We start from the raw sequence: 15,403 nt of genomic DNA, 5'->3' as shown, positions 1-15,403 counted from the left end.
TATAAACATTGATGTTTCTTTCGCAGTTGTGTACATTTTAAATTTTTGGTATTACTATTTGGAGGCCTTGTTGGCCAAGATTTTATGGTTAAATAAGTGTAAGCATGGACGTTAGTTCGCACGGGCCTTCGGACATCATGTGCCAGCCGCACCTCCCAAGGTTGGGGTGTGACAAATACCCTTAGAAATCTGGAAAAAATCCAACATAATATGCTGGAGTTCGAATTTTTTTACATATGAGATTCGAACATAATGTGCTGGCATTTTATAATGTTCTGGAGTTCCAACATAATATGCTGGAAATTTATATGTAGGAGCTCCATAATCCAACATATTATGCTAGAACTTTACGTGTTTCAACTAAAATAGCGATTATTTTCAATGACTCGCAAACGCCGATTATTTTTCAACTACCAGTTCGAAAACTGGCTAGCCCATGCTATTTTCACAGATCTACAACAGTAGGGTAAAACAACGAATAAATTTGGTTTCCAAAATCAATGTCAAAGGCATCAATCGCATTGCCTTTGACATTGATTTTGAAACCAAACGTACGCAAAAAAAGGTTGAGTATTTCTACTGATTTCCTGAAATTAATAAAAGCAAGAAAGAATTACAAGAAAATACACATGACTTCGCACTATAACAAAAAATGGTCCATGTTTTTAAGTTTTACCCGACCTAACCCATATTTTACATATTTTGAAAACAGTAGCTCTTGCAAATTTGTTCTTACAACAATTGTTTCTAAAGCTATGGAGTTAAATCTGTATTCACACAACCATTGCTTTCACTCTCTCTTCTTCTCACATCTTTTACATATGCTTCAAGGGGTCGTCCGCCATTACTGCTTCTCTCCCTATGCCACTTGGTTGCAATGTAAAAAAATTGAAGAGTAGAAGTCCACCATTGAAGGGTCATTCAAAGCTTTGCTTTCGAAAATAGAACTTTTTGAGTTTGTTAGTTGTTTGGATTGGGTATTGTTCCAATTGATTGAAAATATCAAAAGGTGTTCAAAATTTAATTTTGAAGTGATTCGGACTAAATTTGAGCAAGATTTGAGTTAAATTTCAGAAAAAAGACGTAAGAAAAAAGACGAAGTCAGTTTTTTGTATAATCTTGTATAATAGTATATATGAGTGTATAAACACAATTTATACACTACTATACATTTTTATACACCTTTATACAAGCATATGTAGACGAACTTCTTCCACGATTTTCAGTTGCAATTCTTGTTCAAAACCAGTCCAAATCTCCATTAAATGACTTCAAATTTATATACAACCTCCTTATACTATTTCTAACAAGTCTAAATAACACACACTCCAAATTTCTCACAAAATCAAATTCGAAATTTAAACTCACATACTTAAGCTCGTTAAAAATCTAATTTTCACCAACCAAATGAATTTGGTTTGTTAGCGTCGGGAGTCTTGTGTGACAAGAAAGTGTCACCGTTACTAAAAGGTAAGTTTTATAGAGTAGTGGTTAGGCCTGCCATGTTGTATGGAACTGAATGTTGGCCGGTAAAGAACTCACACATCCAGAAGATGAAAGTAGCAGAGATGAGGATGTTGAGGTGGATGTGCGGGCATACAAGGATGGATAAGATTAGGAATGAAAATATTCGAGAGAAGGTGGGTGTGACCCCCATGGAGGACAAGATGCGGGAAGTAAGACTCAGATGGTTCGGGCACATTCAGAGGAGGAGCACTGATGCACCGGTGAGGAGGTGTGAGCGACTGGCTGTAGTGGGCACGCGGAGAGGTAGAGGAAGACCTAAGAAGTATTGGGAAGAGGTGATCAGACAGGACATGGCGCGACTTAGGATTACTGAGGACATGACCCTTGATAGGGAATTATGGAGGTCGAGCATTAAGGTTGTAGGTTAGGGGAGAGTGTGAATATTTATACAGCACAATAGAGTGAGACTATCTAGTTAGGAGTTAGACTAGGAATGTCATTGGTCGTCTATTGATGCAGGGTTTTACCTTCTAGTTGTACTATACCGGCCATCTATTTCGTATTTCGTATTTCGTATTCTGTATTTCATATTTCATATCTCTTATATATTGTTGTTATTTTTATTACGCATTTTTATGGTACTAATATATCATCTCCTATTGCTTTTTTGAGCCGAGGGTCTCCTGGAAACAGCCTCTCTACCCTTCGGGGTAGAGGTAAGGTCTGCGTACATATTACCCTCCCCAGACCCCACTTGTGGGATTATACTGGGTCGTTGTTGTTGTTGTAAATGAATTTGGTTTGTTGAACTAATATTTGAGTCACAGTTACTGATTCGAAAATTAACTTAAAATCTTGAGCAATTTTTTCAAAAAATTAAATAGTAATTTTGAAAACCTATTGAAGTTGGATTTTGAATCTTAGCTTATTATTTTTGGGCTAGTTGGTTGTAAATTGAAATATGGACTATAAAATTGAAAAGTAGGGAGCCCAGTTCTAATGTGAAATTTTCCCTAAAAACAAATAGGCAGTCATGCCGGTGACTATACCACAATCTTCCCCTAGTATTTGCCCCTTGACGATCAACTATTTAGCAGCTAAAGCCGCTCAAGCACATAAGAACATGTTAGAAAGAAAAAAAGAAAAGCTTTCGAGCTAATCTTGCAGGCATCAAATATTAAAAGTCTCATGTCTTAACCTATCAACCTGTACACATTATGAACAGCACCTACAACATACATACTACTCACAATGACTTACAAATTGCAATCACAATCAAACCTCAATTTATAATTCTTGTACCTATCAGAGACTAGTTTGGATGACGATGAAGATGTCAGGTGTACTAATAACTAGGAAACTGGTATATGTCATCATTTTCCATGTTAGACATGTCACCATGAGCAGTTGATGCTGTTTCACTTTCCGCTCCTTCAAGCTCAGCCTGCGGTGAAGAATATTAGTTCATATGAGTGTCCTGATTTTGAATTATGAAAGCGGATCTAAATGCTCCCCATCTCCCTCCTTAGGATTGACAATATGCAGCCCTTGTAGAGCTTCAAACATTCTCTACTCTATGGTTTAGGTGAAGGCAAACTACCATGCTGCCAGAGAACGTGCCAACCCAAGTGGTCTAATGAGAGGAGTCTGAATAATATTACGATTTTCTTCAATAGAATGGAATATGCTGTGGGTAAAATACATGGATCAAGAAGCCAATGATACTGCCACGGTGCCACCCATATCCCAGATATGCTGGAAATAATTTAGAGCCAAGAACATTCACGCATAGAGTTTTCCAGGTGCATGGACAATTCCACCGATATCCACTATTTGGATGTTTAATTTGTCCTTGTTCCATTGCATACGATGTAGCTACTCCACAACCTTGACTATTTTTACAATCACATCTCTAAGACCCACAACCTTAGTTTTTTCCAACCTTTCAAGAAAAGGAAAAAGAAAATTAAAAGCATAATGGAATATATACTTTATGTATCTGTGTTCCTAAGATTTACAAGGAAGATAGAGGATGGCTAAAATTCATTCCATTCAGTCCCAAATGATGTATGTACGCATTCCGCATGCAAAAAAACTATGTAAATGTCAATCTATCATGTATTTTAGTGACAGAATTGTCGTAGAATGATGCTTTGCTTACCTTAGCTTGCCGGTACTTTTCAAGAATCCGATGATATTGCTGGCGTGCCCCCGGAGATTCAACCATTGATAGCACTCTCGAGACAGCCTCATCCAGAGCAGCATCAACTTTCTGTTTGCGGAACACCTTGAGAATGTCTTCATCCTCGCTTTCATCAATTGATTCTGCGTCATGTCGAAATCCCCGAAGACCAACACCCCTTCGACGCCACCTTAGCACCACCTTCTCCAAGATTCCAACTGCCCAACACACCTTGTATTGCTTTCTAACCTGATAGCCTCGTACATGAGCCTGCCATGGAAATCACCAGCAAGTCACTTTTTCTGCTAAAAGAATTATTTTCTATCCTCCAAACATTCCCTCTACCCCAAACCAAAAAAAGAAAAAAGGAACAAGGAGATCATAATTAACGAATGATCCCAACTTATATTTTATTATAAATATGATTGTGACTTCTGTATTAGTGACAGATTGTATTTGAAGTCTATCAAGTTTGACTTTCCTAGAAGATAGCGTATAATAAGGTTAAAATGTCAATTTTGACTTAAAGCATATAAAGCACCTGTATCTTCACCACTTTCTGGCGGAATGCAAGGAAATCTTTCCGACCTTTCCATCCTCGGTATTTCTTCTGAATTGCTAATGCTGCTGAGTTGTAGTCCCGCGTATTGCGGAATGCCCACTTTGATGCAGCTGAAAGCCCAAGAATATCGTTTGAGAGGATACCATATTCATCTCCACTTGCGGTAGTAGCAATAGCAGATTCTCTCTGTTGTCTTTTGCGGAATGAATGTGCTCGGAATGCAGACTGTATACGAGCAGCAGCCTGAGCTGCATTACGGACTGCAGCTAAACTGTCCTTTAGAGAACGCTGATCCTCGTTTGTGGTGGCACTTGTGTTTGATATGCTACTAATAGTTTTTTCTGCTTCCACATCAGCAGTACCTTTTGAAAGCTCACTCTCCACCAATGTGAGGGATGAAAGATGACTGGTGAGAGCTACCTCTGAAAGATATCCTGCAAGTCCCTTATGACCACAACTGGAAGCAATTGATGCAGCAGTTTTACCAACTGGATCTCGTGGGGAGGGATCCGTAACAGCTCCAGCCGATGCCCCGGATGCGATGAGTGAAGCAACCATTTGTTCCCTGTCACATATATGAATATTCAAATAACTTAGCTTCCTATGGCTACTAAGCATAAGGCCCCAGTAGAGATTGTCATTAGCAAATTCATTACACATGCAAACACAGACATATATAAAGAGAGACAGATTCAAGGAATTCCCTCGATATATCAACATCCATGAAGTTCTTCAAAGCTGAATTTGTCAATATATTACTCCATAAAAAATTCGAAAAGTTGAAAAATACTGCCTAATGTGCTCGATTTTAAAATTTCACTTAGGCAAATTAGGAATGAGACAATATTTCTTGTAAACCAGTAATAACTGAGTGATCGAGTCAAAAGTAAAAATACCATTCATCTTTATACTTTTTGTATACTCAGAAGGTGGAAGCAGGACATGTTTTTTTCCCTTTAAAATGACAGAAATCCCATAGGTCAGTGGTGCACAGTTTGAAACTTGTTGGATAATGGGCCCACTCTTCTAGCCTTATCCACTTAAATGACAGGCTTTTGATTGCAGCAGGGTTCTGTGATATGCACCTAACAACACATCACGCATTCTTTTCTCACCACTAGAGCAACGCCCTGGGGCCTAGAAGTGGGACATGTTTGTCTTCCTAAGAGTTGTTAATCCAGCTTCTATTGCTACTGACTACAAATTTTAATGTGAGAACTGAAGCACAGTGATTACTAAGTTATTTATCAAACAAAAAAAAAACCATAGAATTACCTTCCAAAGCGTGCAGCCCAGTGCAGGGCAGTCCAGCCGTTAATATCACGGAAGTCAACACTGACTCCAGCATTTAGAATTGGGTGCAGCGCCCACTCAAATCCCAATCCAGAAACCATGTGAATTATTCCTTGCTCTTTCTTAGATAAAGAACAGCCCATCTGATTATCTTTTCGTTGCAATTTATAAGAAAGCCACTGCTGGAACTTGTCTTTTAAAAGTTCTTGAAGAAGCCAATCAATAGTTATCGTTGATGTTGAAGTGCCAAACAAAAGAGATTCAATGACCTGGGACCATGAATCTTCATTTGCTTTGGATTTCTCCAAGAAATCATTGCTCAACTCAGAACTATCTTCTTTGTGGACAGATAAGTCCAATAGAAGCATCTGCACGAACCTGACAAGTAACAACAATTCCTCTGTACTTTTATAAGCTCCTTCTATGTCAGATCGATTATTTCGAGCACAATCATCAGGCTTAACCCGATATTCAAATTCCTTCACCTCACTGCATGACTCCCTATTACCACTAGTAACACAGAGGGTGACTTTACCGGGCAAATGAGGAGGAGCTTGGCAACAGATGACACCTTCTTGAATGATCTGAATAGGAACTTCAGTATCACCAAACATGCAAGTCCACATGCACTCTGAAGGATTACAGAGAAAAGATCCAATGATAACAACCTGCGTTGAAGATCTAGAACGTTATAAACAATTGGTAATATTTATAAAAAAATGGGTGAGGATACCAGCTGAAAACTATTAACTACACCGTAGTATCTAACATGTCAAAACACTGAGCATGGTCATGAACATAAGGTGCACAGAAGGATTTTAAACTACTTTCATAAAAAGCTACCTTCAAATTGTTCAGCATAATTTGACTATAGGAAATCATTCACAGAGGTTTCAACTGAACAGAGATATCAAAGATTTAAGGGGGTTTTGAGCACTGAGCAGCTCCAATGTTGATAAAAGAATTAGTCATTATGAGTTGGTTCCTGAAGCTAGTTGCATCTCTACCTCTTTATGACCTTTGTATTACTTTAAACTGCTATACATCAGGTTCCAGTCAGCATTCACAAATTAAGCCATGATATAAAAGCGTTTCATCCAAGATTTTGAAGTAATACCATTTAAAATAGCCAGTTGCAGAATGATGGAAGTCTGCGTTTTCGGAAGCCGTAACTAATTATATAAGATATTGGGGCATGGAAAACAGAACACTGAAATTTCAAATGACTAAACAAACGTATTAAGCAATCCACTGGTATCTCGACACTACTTGAACATGCAGAAAACAAATTTCAAGAAACATTGCAAGTCCACAATCATGGAGAGCAGACATGTTTTACAGTACAAACGCAAACAATCAACTAAATCATGACATGTACCTTTGTTGCCTCAGATGAATACCCCCAATCAGGGGATATATCCCGAATTGTAAATTTCTGCTTCTGGGAAATAGTTAAGCTCATCTCATCTTCAAGAGAAGTACCAATCTGATCTTGGTCAAATATTGTTGTACACTGGTCAGAATTGGATCCAAAAGCAGTTACCCCAGGAGAATATGCAGGATACTTGAAATTTTCAAGTTGTTTAAAAGCTGGTATGGGAGCTGCAAAGAAACACGAGTTTTCCAGAGATTAACTAATTAGTGACATGCTAGAGGCCTCTGGAGGTGAAAAAATGATTACCCTTCTGAGCCTCCTTCTCACTGAAATTAGGCCACTTGTAGCTTTGATATGCTTCTATGGCACCTCTCTCTGATGAGATTTGCAGCATTCCCTGTGGTAAGTACAGGCATGTGAAAACACGTCTAGATTTTAATATTAAAATGTATAGCTGATGTGGGTTTATGATAAGAGGCAGGTGTTGTATTTCGCCAGAAGGCCCTGAGATAAGGTTAAAACTTGCACTATATCTTGATCTTATATGCATTGATGAGCCTAATGAAACAGAGATAACTACAAAATACATGTTTCTTACATTCTCATCCAACTTGGGCAAAGATTTGTTTAGTGATTCATCAGCTGTGGAAACCCCATAGTGATCCAGCATATCTTTCCAGATGTGACCATCCTGGGTCAGATGTTGATGATGAGATTCACTGCTCTCAGCTACAGAGGCACAGTCTTATTAGCATACCTTCACATTTGTTGCTTCTAAACTAGAAAAGGATGAGAGCTCCATTTAAAGAAATAATGAACACAAAGACACGGAAGTAAATCCAAGAGGAAGCATTGAGTTAACTGCTATCAGAACTTCAAAAGTTACACTTTCACTTCTTTTTTCGTATGGTAAATAATTCTATTAATAATGGGAAAATCTACATACAAGAAATATCACTACACAGTCATACACATAGACTATTTGTTAGTGGATGCCATAAAAACTAATAATTAGTTACGTGTTTAAATCCAACGGTACAACTCTTTATGGTGTAGAATTTTGACTAACTCTGAGTGGACCTTCAGATGCTGATGGATCAATCTACATTCAGCTGAGGTTAAATCATCAGAGAAAATAAACAAATAAGATACTACGTAGCAAACACTTCTAACTCAAACAAGCTACTATAAAGGCCAGCATTCAACCATAAGATTCCGACAAGTGTCCAGGTCAACAGTTGCAAGACTAAGAACAAGCAGTAGTCAACCACACCAAGCAAATTGACAAAAATGTCTACCTAGTTCACGATAAAGCACAAATAAGTAAGAAAATCTCCAAGCTTTGAGTTGCCTGTAATAGAAATCCAAAGTAGAGAACCATAAGGATGCATATGTGCATTCTACAATATTGATGAGACATGAAAATGACAAAAACCTGAATGATGTTGCAACAACAGACTGTTTGAACTCCCCTGCATCTCGACAAGTGAACTGTCGTCACTTATTGCATCTGCATACAGGGGATCAATTTCTTTAAAGCTGTCATCATTTAAACTTAACTGCTCCTCAAGCCTTCGCAACGCTTGACTCATCTCAAGCCCCGGTGAACTCATGACCTCATTTGTTCTCCCTGTGATGTCTGACGTCCTGTTATTATTGATGACTGCATCAGAGCAAATTTCTCCAGGGCTAAATTGATTCTGGTACTGCTCATAAGATTCACCAGCGATGACAGCAGAGCCCGTCTGTTGAGTAGAATAGGAGCTTGGACTGGGAGAGAAAGTAGAAGAAATTGGAGAAGATTCCGACATGAAGGCTGGATTCTGCCTACCCTGTTCTCATATGAAAAACTAATGATGTTAGGACTCGTTATACTTTTAACATATTTAAGTTCTAGCTAATAAACAGCTTAATAAGATGCACTAAACAGATATTTAATTCTCCAATATTAGCTGTACATACAGATACTAATACAGAGATTGAAGAATCTCCAGCATCACATTATTGCCGCATTCACAGGGAAACAAGATTACTAAAGAAATGATGGTTGAAACTGAAGAACAAAGAACTACTGATGCACAGATCCTTTGATTGATGAAAAATTATTCATTGGTACTGAGAACTCTTGTCATGACATCATATTAGCTGGTAATGGGTTCTAGAAGACTGACCTCAGTTATGTCTCTGTAGTGAACCAGAACGATGTGCTCGTACACACTGCCCAAGCATCCAAAGTTGTTGACAAATAAAGTAAAAAGAACAATCAGCTACCTCCCAACTTTTTGCTCTGAGAGAGAGAGAGGACAGAAAAGGAAGCTCTAGAATATTAAGCTTAAGTGCTTCTACGTATCTTTCCATTCAGCTTTTTGTAACTCCTAAAATTTCGGTGCCATTTGAAACTATGGTGAGTTTAGCACCTCTTTCTTAAAAGTGCGCAAAACAAAAAAACACCATCTTACAGATAGATAAGAGCAAGTAACACTCACGGATCCAACATCCAATAGCTGCGTCTCTGGAAGTTAGGATTCTGCTCTCCGTGTGCATAATAACAGTTCAGGGCTTCAGCATTTCCAACCTGGACATGGAAGAAATAAATATGAACTACTCATGCAATGGAAAATTGTTAGGGAAACTGGAGAAGAATATGAAAAGTATATATTTTGGGGATTCATACTATCCATGTGAAACACACCATATTTTTCCCAAAAAAAGTCAGTTGCAATATCAACAACACAATATTTCCTAACAAATGTTGTTACCTTAAGCCGTTCATGTGCCTCCCCAACAGTTCTCCCATCTTTCTTCTTGCGCCAGCTATGCCCATCTTTACGGAAGAATCTGAGGACCCTCTTGTTAAAGAGAAACAATGATCCACCTGTAGATACAACCACTTTGTCAGATGATATGGAAGAGGACAGCAATCTACATGGTTCCAATGTAAGAGGGTTATAGGAGATTACTGGGTGGCTTTTGAGCTGGTTCATTGGAGAGCTGGTGGTACTCATGATTTCGCAGTATGAAGAGAACTTCAGCAGGCTTCAACCACCTGATTTGGGCTTCTCGAACCAAATCATTAATATCATATCCTGAAATGTCGAATAGCAGCAGTTGCTAAATCTTCTAGATCAGCAGATACAGATCAGTACACTCCATTCTCAAAGGCCAAAGCGGCACCGTTCATAGGTGATCAACCAATAGTTTCACAAGGAAAACAACTAAATTAAAAAAGAAACAGTTTCAAGCGGTTACTTATGGAACAACAACAACAAGAACAACAAAAAAAACCCAGTGTAATCTCACATGTTGGGTCTTGGGAGGGATAATACTAAGAGACTAATGACTACATGTAAATTTTCCACCCTAATTCTCAACCTCCACCCTTTCCTATCGAGTGTCATGTCCTAAGTAAGCTGGAGCAATGACACATCCTGACTAATCACCTCAACTCAATACTTTTTTGACCTACCCCTGCCCTTCCTTAGACCCGCCATGGTCAACCTCTCACACCTCCTGACCGGGGCATCTATGGCTCTCCTTTACACGTGCCCGAACCATCTTAACCTCGATTTCCGCGGTTTGTCCTCCACCGACGCCACGCCCACCTTGTCCTTAATAATTTCGTTCCTAATCTTGTCTTTCCTGGTATGCCTACACATACATCTCAACATCTTCATTTCAGCTACCTTCATCTTCTGGACATGGGACTTCTTGACGGGACAACACTCTGCCCCATATAACATAGTGGGTCTTACCACTACTCTGTAGAACTAGCTGTTAAGTCTTGGTGGCACGCTTTTATCACACAGGACCGCAGAAGTGAGCCTCCATCTCATCCACCCCGCTCCAATATGATGAGTAACATCCTAATTAATATACCTATTGCCTTGGATTATAGACCCAAGATAGTTAAAACTATCCCTTTTGGGGATGACTTGTGTATCAATCGTCACTTCTACTTCTGCTTCAAGCATCCCATCATTGAACTTGCACTCCAAGTATTTTGTTTTCGACCTCCTCTACTTAAAACCTTTAGACTCCAGCGTCTGTCTCCAAACCTCTAACCTTGCGTTAACCCCCCCTCGTGTCTCGTCAATCAGTACTATGTCATCAGCAAATAGCATACACCATGGTACCTCCCCTTATATGTGTCCCGTCAGCACATCCAATGCCAGGCATACAAAAACGGGCTAAGAGTCGATCCCTGATGTAACCCCATCTCCACAGAGAAATGCTCTAAGTCACCACCCGCAATCCTCACCCGAGTCTTAGATCCCTCGTACATAGCCTTAATCACCCTAATGTACACTACCGGAACACCGGTAACCTCCAAACATCTCCATAGGACCTCCCTTGGGACTTTGTCGTAGGCTTTCTCTAGGTCAATAAACATCATATGCAAGTCCTTTTTCCTCTCCCGAAACTACTCAACCAATCTCCGCACAAGGTGTATGGCTTTGGTAGTTGACTGCCCCGTGCATAAATCTGAACTGATTCTTGGAAATAGACACACTTGTCCCTACCCTCTCTCCACCACCCTCTCCCAAACTTTTATAGTGTGACTCAGCAGTTTGATCCCCCTATAGTTGTTGCAATTCTAGATATCTCTTTTGTTTTTGTACAACGGAATCATCAACACCACCGTCAATCTTCAGGCATCTTCTTCGTCCTGAAAATGACACTAAACAAACCAGTAAGCTACTCCAAGCCTGCCCAACCCGCGCTCTTCCAAAATTTCACTGGTATCTCGTCAGGACCACTCGCCTTACCCTTATTCATCTGCTGCATTGCCTCATCGACCTCCACAACCTTCATACACCTACAAAACCCGAAATCACTCTAATTCTCTGAGTTCTCCAACTCACCGAGCATGATGTTCCTGTCCCCTTCCTCGTTCAAGAATTTATGGAAGTACATCTGCTACCTATGCCTAATACATGACATGCCTCTTGTACCAATACCTTGCCATTCTCAACTTTGATGCACCTCACTTGGTCCAGGTCCCGAACCTTCCACTCTCTAATCTTGGCTAACTTGTACAGCTTCCTCTCCCCACCTTTGCCCCCAAGATCCTCATACAATCGTTAAAATGCTGCAGTATTAGCCGCCGTGACCGGTAATTTTGCCTCTCTCCTAGTCTTCTTATAACACTCCCTATAAGTTCCCTTCTCCTCATTGTCCGTGATTTCCACTAGCTTCAGAAATGCCGTTTTCTTGGCTTCCACTTTACCTTGGACTTCCTCATTCCACCACGAGTCTCTTTTATGGCCTCCCGGGTACTCTTCGTGACCCCTAACACCAATCTAGCAGCTTCCCAGATGCAGCTTGCAGTCGTAGTCCACATACTACTCGCGTCCCCCTACTCCTCCATGGCCCCATGGCCAACAGCTTCTTCCCCAACTCCTGAACTTTGTCTTTAGTCAAGGATCCCTACTTGATATTAGGCTGACCGTACACCGCTTTCTTCTTCCTTGCTCTCTTGATCTCCAAGTCCATTACTAAGAGCCTATGCTGCATCGATAGACACTCACTCGGGATGACCTTGCAATTAGTGCAAAGACCCCTATCACACCGCCTATAAGAAGATAATCAATCTGAGTCTTGGCTACCTTACTCTGGAAAGTGACCAAGTGGTCCTCCCTTTTCTGAAAACACGTGTAAGCTACCACCAAGTCAAAAGCACCAGCAAAATCCAATAACGAGGTTCCTCCCTCGTTCCTATCTCCAAAACCAAACACGTCATTCACCTCGTCATACCCCCTAACAGTCTCCCCAACATGGCCATTAAAATCACCTCCTATGAAGAGCTTTTCGTTGTGCGGAATACCACGCACAACCTCGTCCAAATCCTCTCAGAAGCGCCTCTTGACCTCCTCTCCCAGGCCCATTTGTGGCGCGTGAGCACTAATCACTTTTAAAGTGAACCCACCAACCACAAGCTTGATACTCATCAGCCTATCATTCACCCTCCTAACATCAACCACTAGCTCCTTGAGATCCCTATCAACTAAAACACCTACCCTGTTCCTGCCCTTAGCACCACATGAATACCACAGTTTGAACCCGTTAGCATCTCGAGCCTTCATACTCATCCATCTAGTCTCCTAAACACACGCTATATTAATCCCCCTCTTCCGAAGAATCTTCCCTTACTCTATAGACTTACACGTCAATGTTCCTATGTTCTAGGACCCCACCTTCAGCCTAGCATAACTAAGGTTTTTTACTTTTTCTATAATTCTCTTTCGCTTAAAAGGCATAGAATACTGATTCTGAGACTTACAAAGTCATAAAGACATAGAATGAAATAACTACAACAATTCACTCATCAGACACATAGTAATTCATGTTCGTCTTGTCTAACATGCCTTTAGCATTTGTAAAATACAAAGTTTTAGATCAACACTAACCAAGGAAATCATGCCAAAAATGGTCAATCCATCAACTATACATCCGCCTCAAATTAGTTGGTGTCAGCTATACCAATCCTCTATATCCATGGTGATGTACTTGCGCTCATTTCTTTCCAATACTCAATTCTTTTTTTCCTTTAAGACAAAACTAATCAAAATTCTGTCTTGATTTAAAAGTTTTTAAAAATTGAACATTTACGGGTTTAACTAAGTCCAAAAATATTGAAACACAGAAGGCAATTCATCTATGCTAATTGAAGAGATTAAGTACAAAAAATTACCGAACTGACAAGTAACAGTGAATATATAAAATAAAATAAAAAGAAAAGGAAAAGGACTTAACGCATGAGTGATCCAATTAGAGTTTTATTTACCTGATTCGGCCATTATTTGTAGTCAACAAAAGCTTGTGACGGTGATGAAGAATTGCAGAGACATTTTCCTGCCGGCTTTCATTTCAGAATTTCAATCACTTATGCAAAAGTTGAACAGGTCGTATGGCCGCCGAAAAATTGACCTTGACGGATACGAGAACGGTGGCAGGCGACGGCAACAGAGACGATGGTGGTGGAGAGAGGGTTTGTTTTGACTGGAAAAGGACGGCTTCAATTTTGTAAGAGTCGATATAAGCTTTGTAACCTGAGAGTGAAACTGTGAAAGCTACACGAAGCTACCACGCTTCAGAAATGGAGTTTTTAATGTTGGAACTTTTATTTTTTTGGAACTCTTTTTTGTTTTTTGTTCTTTTGGTTTTTGTTTTTTTAAACGTAAGAGTAATTCCGTAATCATGGGTACAGATTGGCTCCGCACAACCTAACTAACTTGTTTGGATGGTGGTTATATTATATTGTATTGTTATTTTAAATACGTTATTTCTTGTAATTGTTACTTAAATTTTATTGTATCGTATTGTTAACTTAGTCGTTATATAACAACGAAAAGTGTCATTTTCTGGAACGATCGATTTGGTGTGGTCGCATCATTCCGTTATTTTTTTTCTCATCTTGCCTTTTTATATTATTAAATAATCTTATTGTATCATTTATTATACCTTTTTATATAATAATTCTACCTCATACCTTACTTTTTTTTTATAATATTATAAGCTTATTCTTTATATTGTTGGTGCATGACATTATGAAACGACGAAAAATAACATAATCTATCCAAATATTGTACACATCAAAACGATACAGTACAATACAATACAATATTGTACGATACATTATGAAACAATACATAACAAACATCTAAACAAGTTGTAAAACATGTACAACTCACTGGTTTACAGAGTATTGTAGATGTTATTGCAAAACTTAACATTCCCTCCCTTTCAATTTATGTGGAGGTCGAGTATTATGGTTGTAGGTTAAGAGGTATTGCCTTACTTCGTGTCATTAGGGACTAGTCTAGTAGGATTTTTGTCTAAGATAGCTAGTGGCATTGTTGTGTCTTACTATTTCGCCTTTCATTGCATGACCTATTTAATAGTTATCGCTTCTGCTTTGCTTTACATCTTTCTTCTGGATTTCATGTCGTTCCTATTTTACCTATAATTTCTATGGTGATACTAATATTGTCTCCTTTTGTTTTTTTATTTTCTTGAGCTGAGGATCTTTCGAAAACAGTCTCTCTACTCCTTCGGGCTAGGTGTAAGGTCTGCGTACACACTACCCTCCCCAGACCCCATTAGTGGGATTTTACTGGGTTGTCGTTATTGTTTCAATTTATGTGAACCTATTTTTTTTTAGTCAATGTCTAAAAGAATGACATCTTTACATATTTGAAAATACTTTACATTTATGCAATAATTTATATTTGTAACAACAAATTTTGAGTCTGTAGTATTCAAGATAAGAAAAAGGTTACAAATTACAAAATGTAATATGAAGAGTCGACTTGGGTTACAATCTCTAGAATGCCACTAGATGTGCAAATGATGTCCTTTTATTCTTCTCCGCGCAAACCTTTCTTCCAGGGCTCTTGGCTTGTTTTTCAAAGGACCAGATCCATCACGGACAATTTGATGGCTGTCACAAACAATAATTTGAGATTTAGCTATCAAGAAAGGACGATTTGGAGTCGCATCTTGGATTCTTGACTCGTACTCTGTT

General features: G+C 39.1%; 1 protein-coding gene across 3 annotated transcripts; it reads right to left on the bottom strand.

Moving 5' to 3' along the window:
* Window positions 1-2,615: 2,615 nt before the first annotated feature.
* LOC107809060 (calmodulin-binding transcription activator 4) lies at window positions 2,616-14,016 on the bottom strand. 3 transcript variants are annotated; one of them, XR_012709553.1, is made up of 14 exons: window positions 13,664-13,972; window positions 9,840-9,965; window positions 9,639-9,754; window positions 9,366-9,454; window positions 9,051-9,096; window positions 8,315-8,711; window positions 7,478-7,608; window positions 7,186-7,276; window positions 6,883-7,106; window positions 5,487-6,172; window positions 4,191-4,776; window positions 3,629-3,919; window positions 3,170-3,409; window positions 2,616-2,911 (listed from the first exon to the last, which is right to left on the bottom strand). XR_012709553.1 is itself a non-coding variant. In XM_075253608.1 (13 exons), the coding sequence occupies exons 1-13, from the start codon at window positions 13,674-13,676 to the stop codon at window positions 2,813-2,815; spliced, it is 2,895 nt and encodes a 964-aa protein (XP_075109709.1). In that variant the 5' UTR covers window positions 13,677-14,016; the 3' UTR covers window positions 2,616-2,812. The 3 variants fall into 3 exon arrangements, 2 of the variants coding, with proteins under 2 accessions (XP_075109709.1, XP_075109710.1); XM_075253608.1 differs by lacking the exon at window positions 3,170-3,409 and having other exon boundaries at window positions 13,664-14,016; XM_075253609.1 differs by having other exon boundaries at window positions 2,616-3,409.
* Window positions 14,017-15,403: the final 1,387 nt, after the last annotated feature.

Source organism: Nicotiana tabacum, chromosome 5, assembly GCF_000715075.1.
Source record: "Nicotiana tabacum cultivar K326 chromosome 5, ASM71507v2, whole genome shotgun sequence".
Classification (NCBI taxonomy): Eukaryota; Viridiplantae; Streptophyta; class Magnoliopsida; order Solanales; family Solanaceae; genus Nicotiana; species Nicotiana tabacum.
The sequence above is the reverse complement of the archived record's forward strand: the minus strand, read 5'-3'. Positions and strand labels throughout refer to the sequence as shown.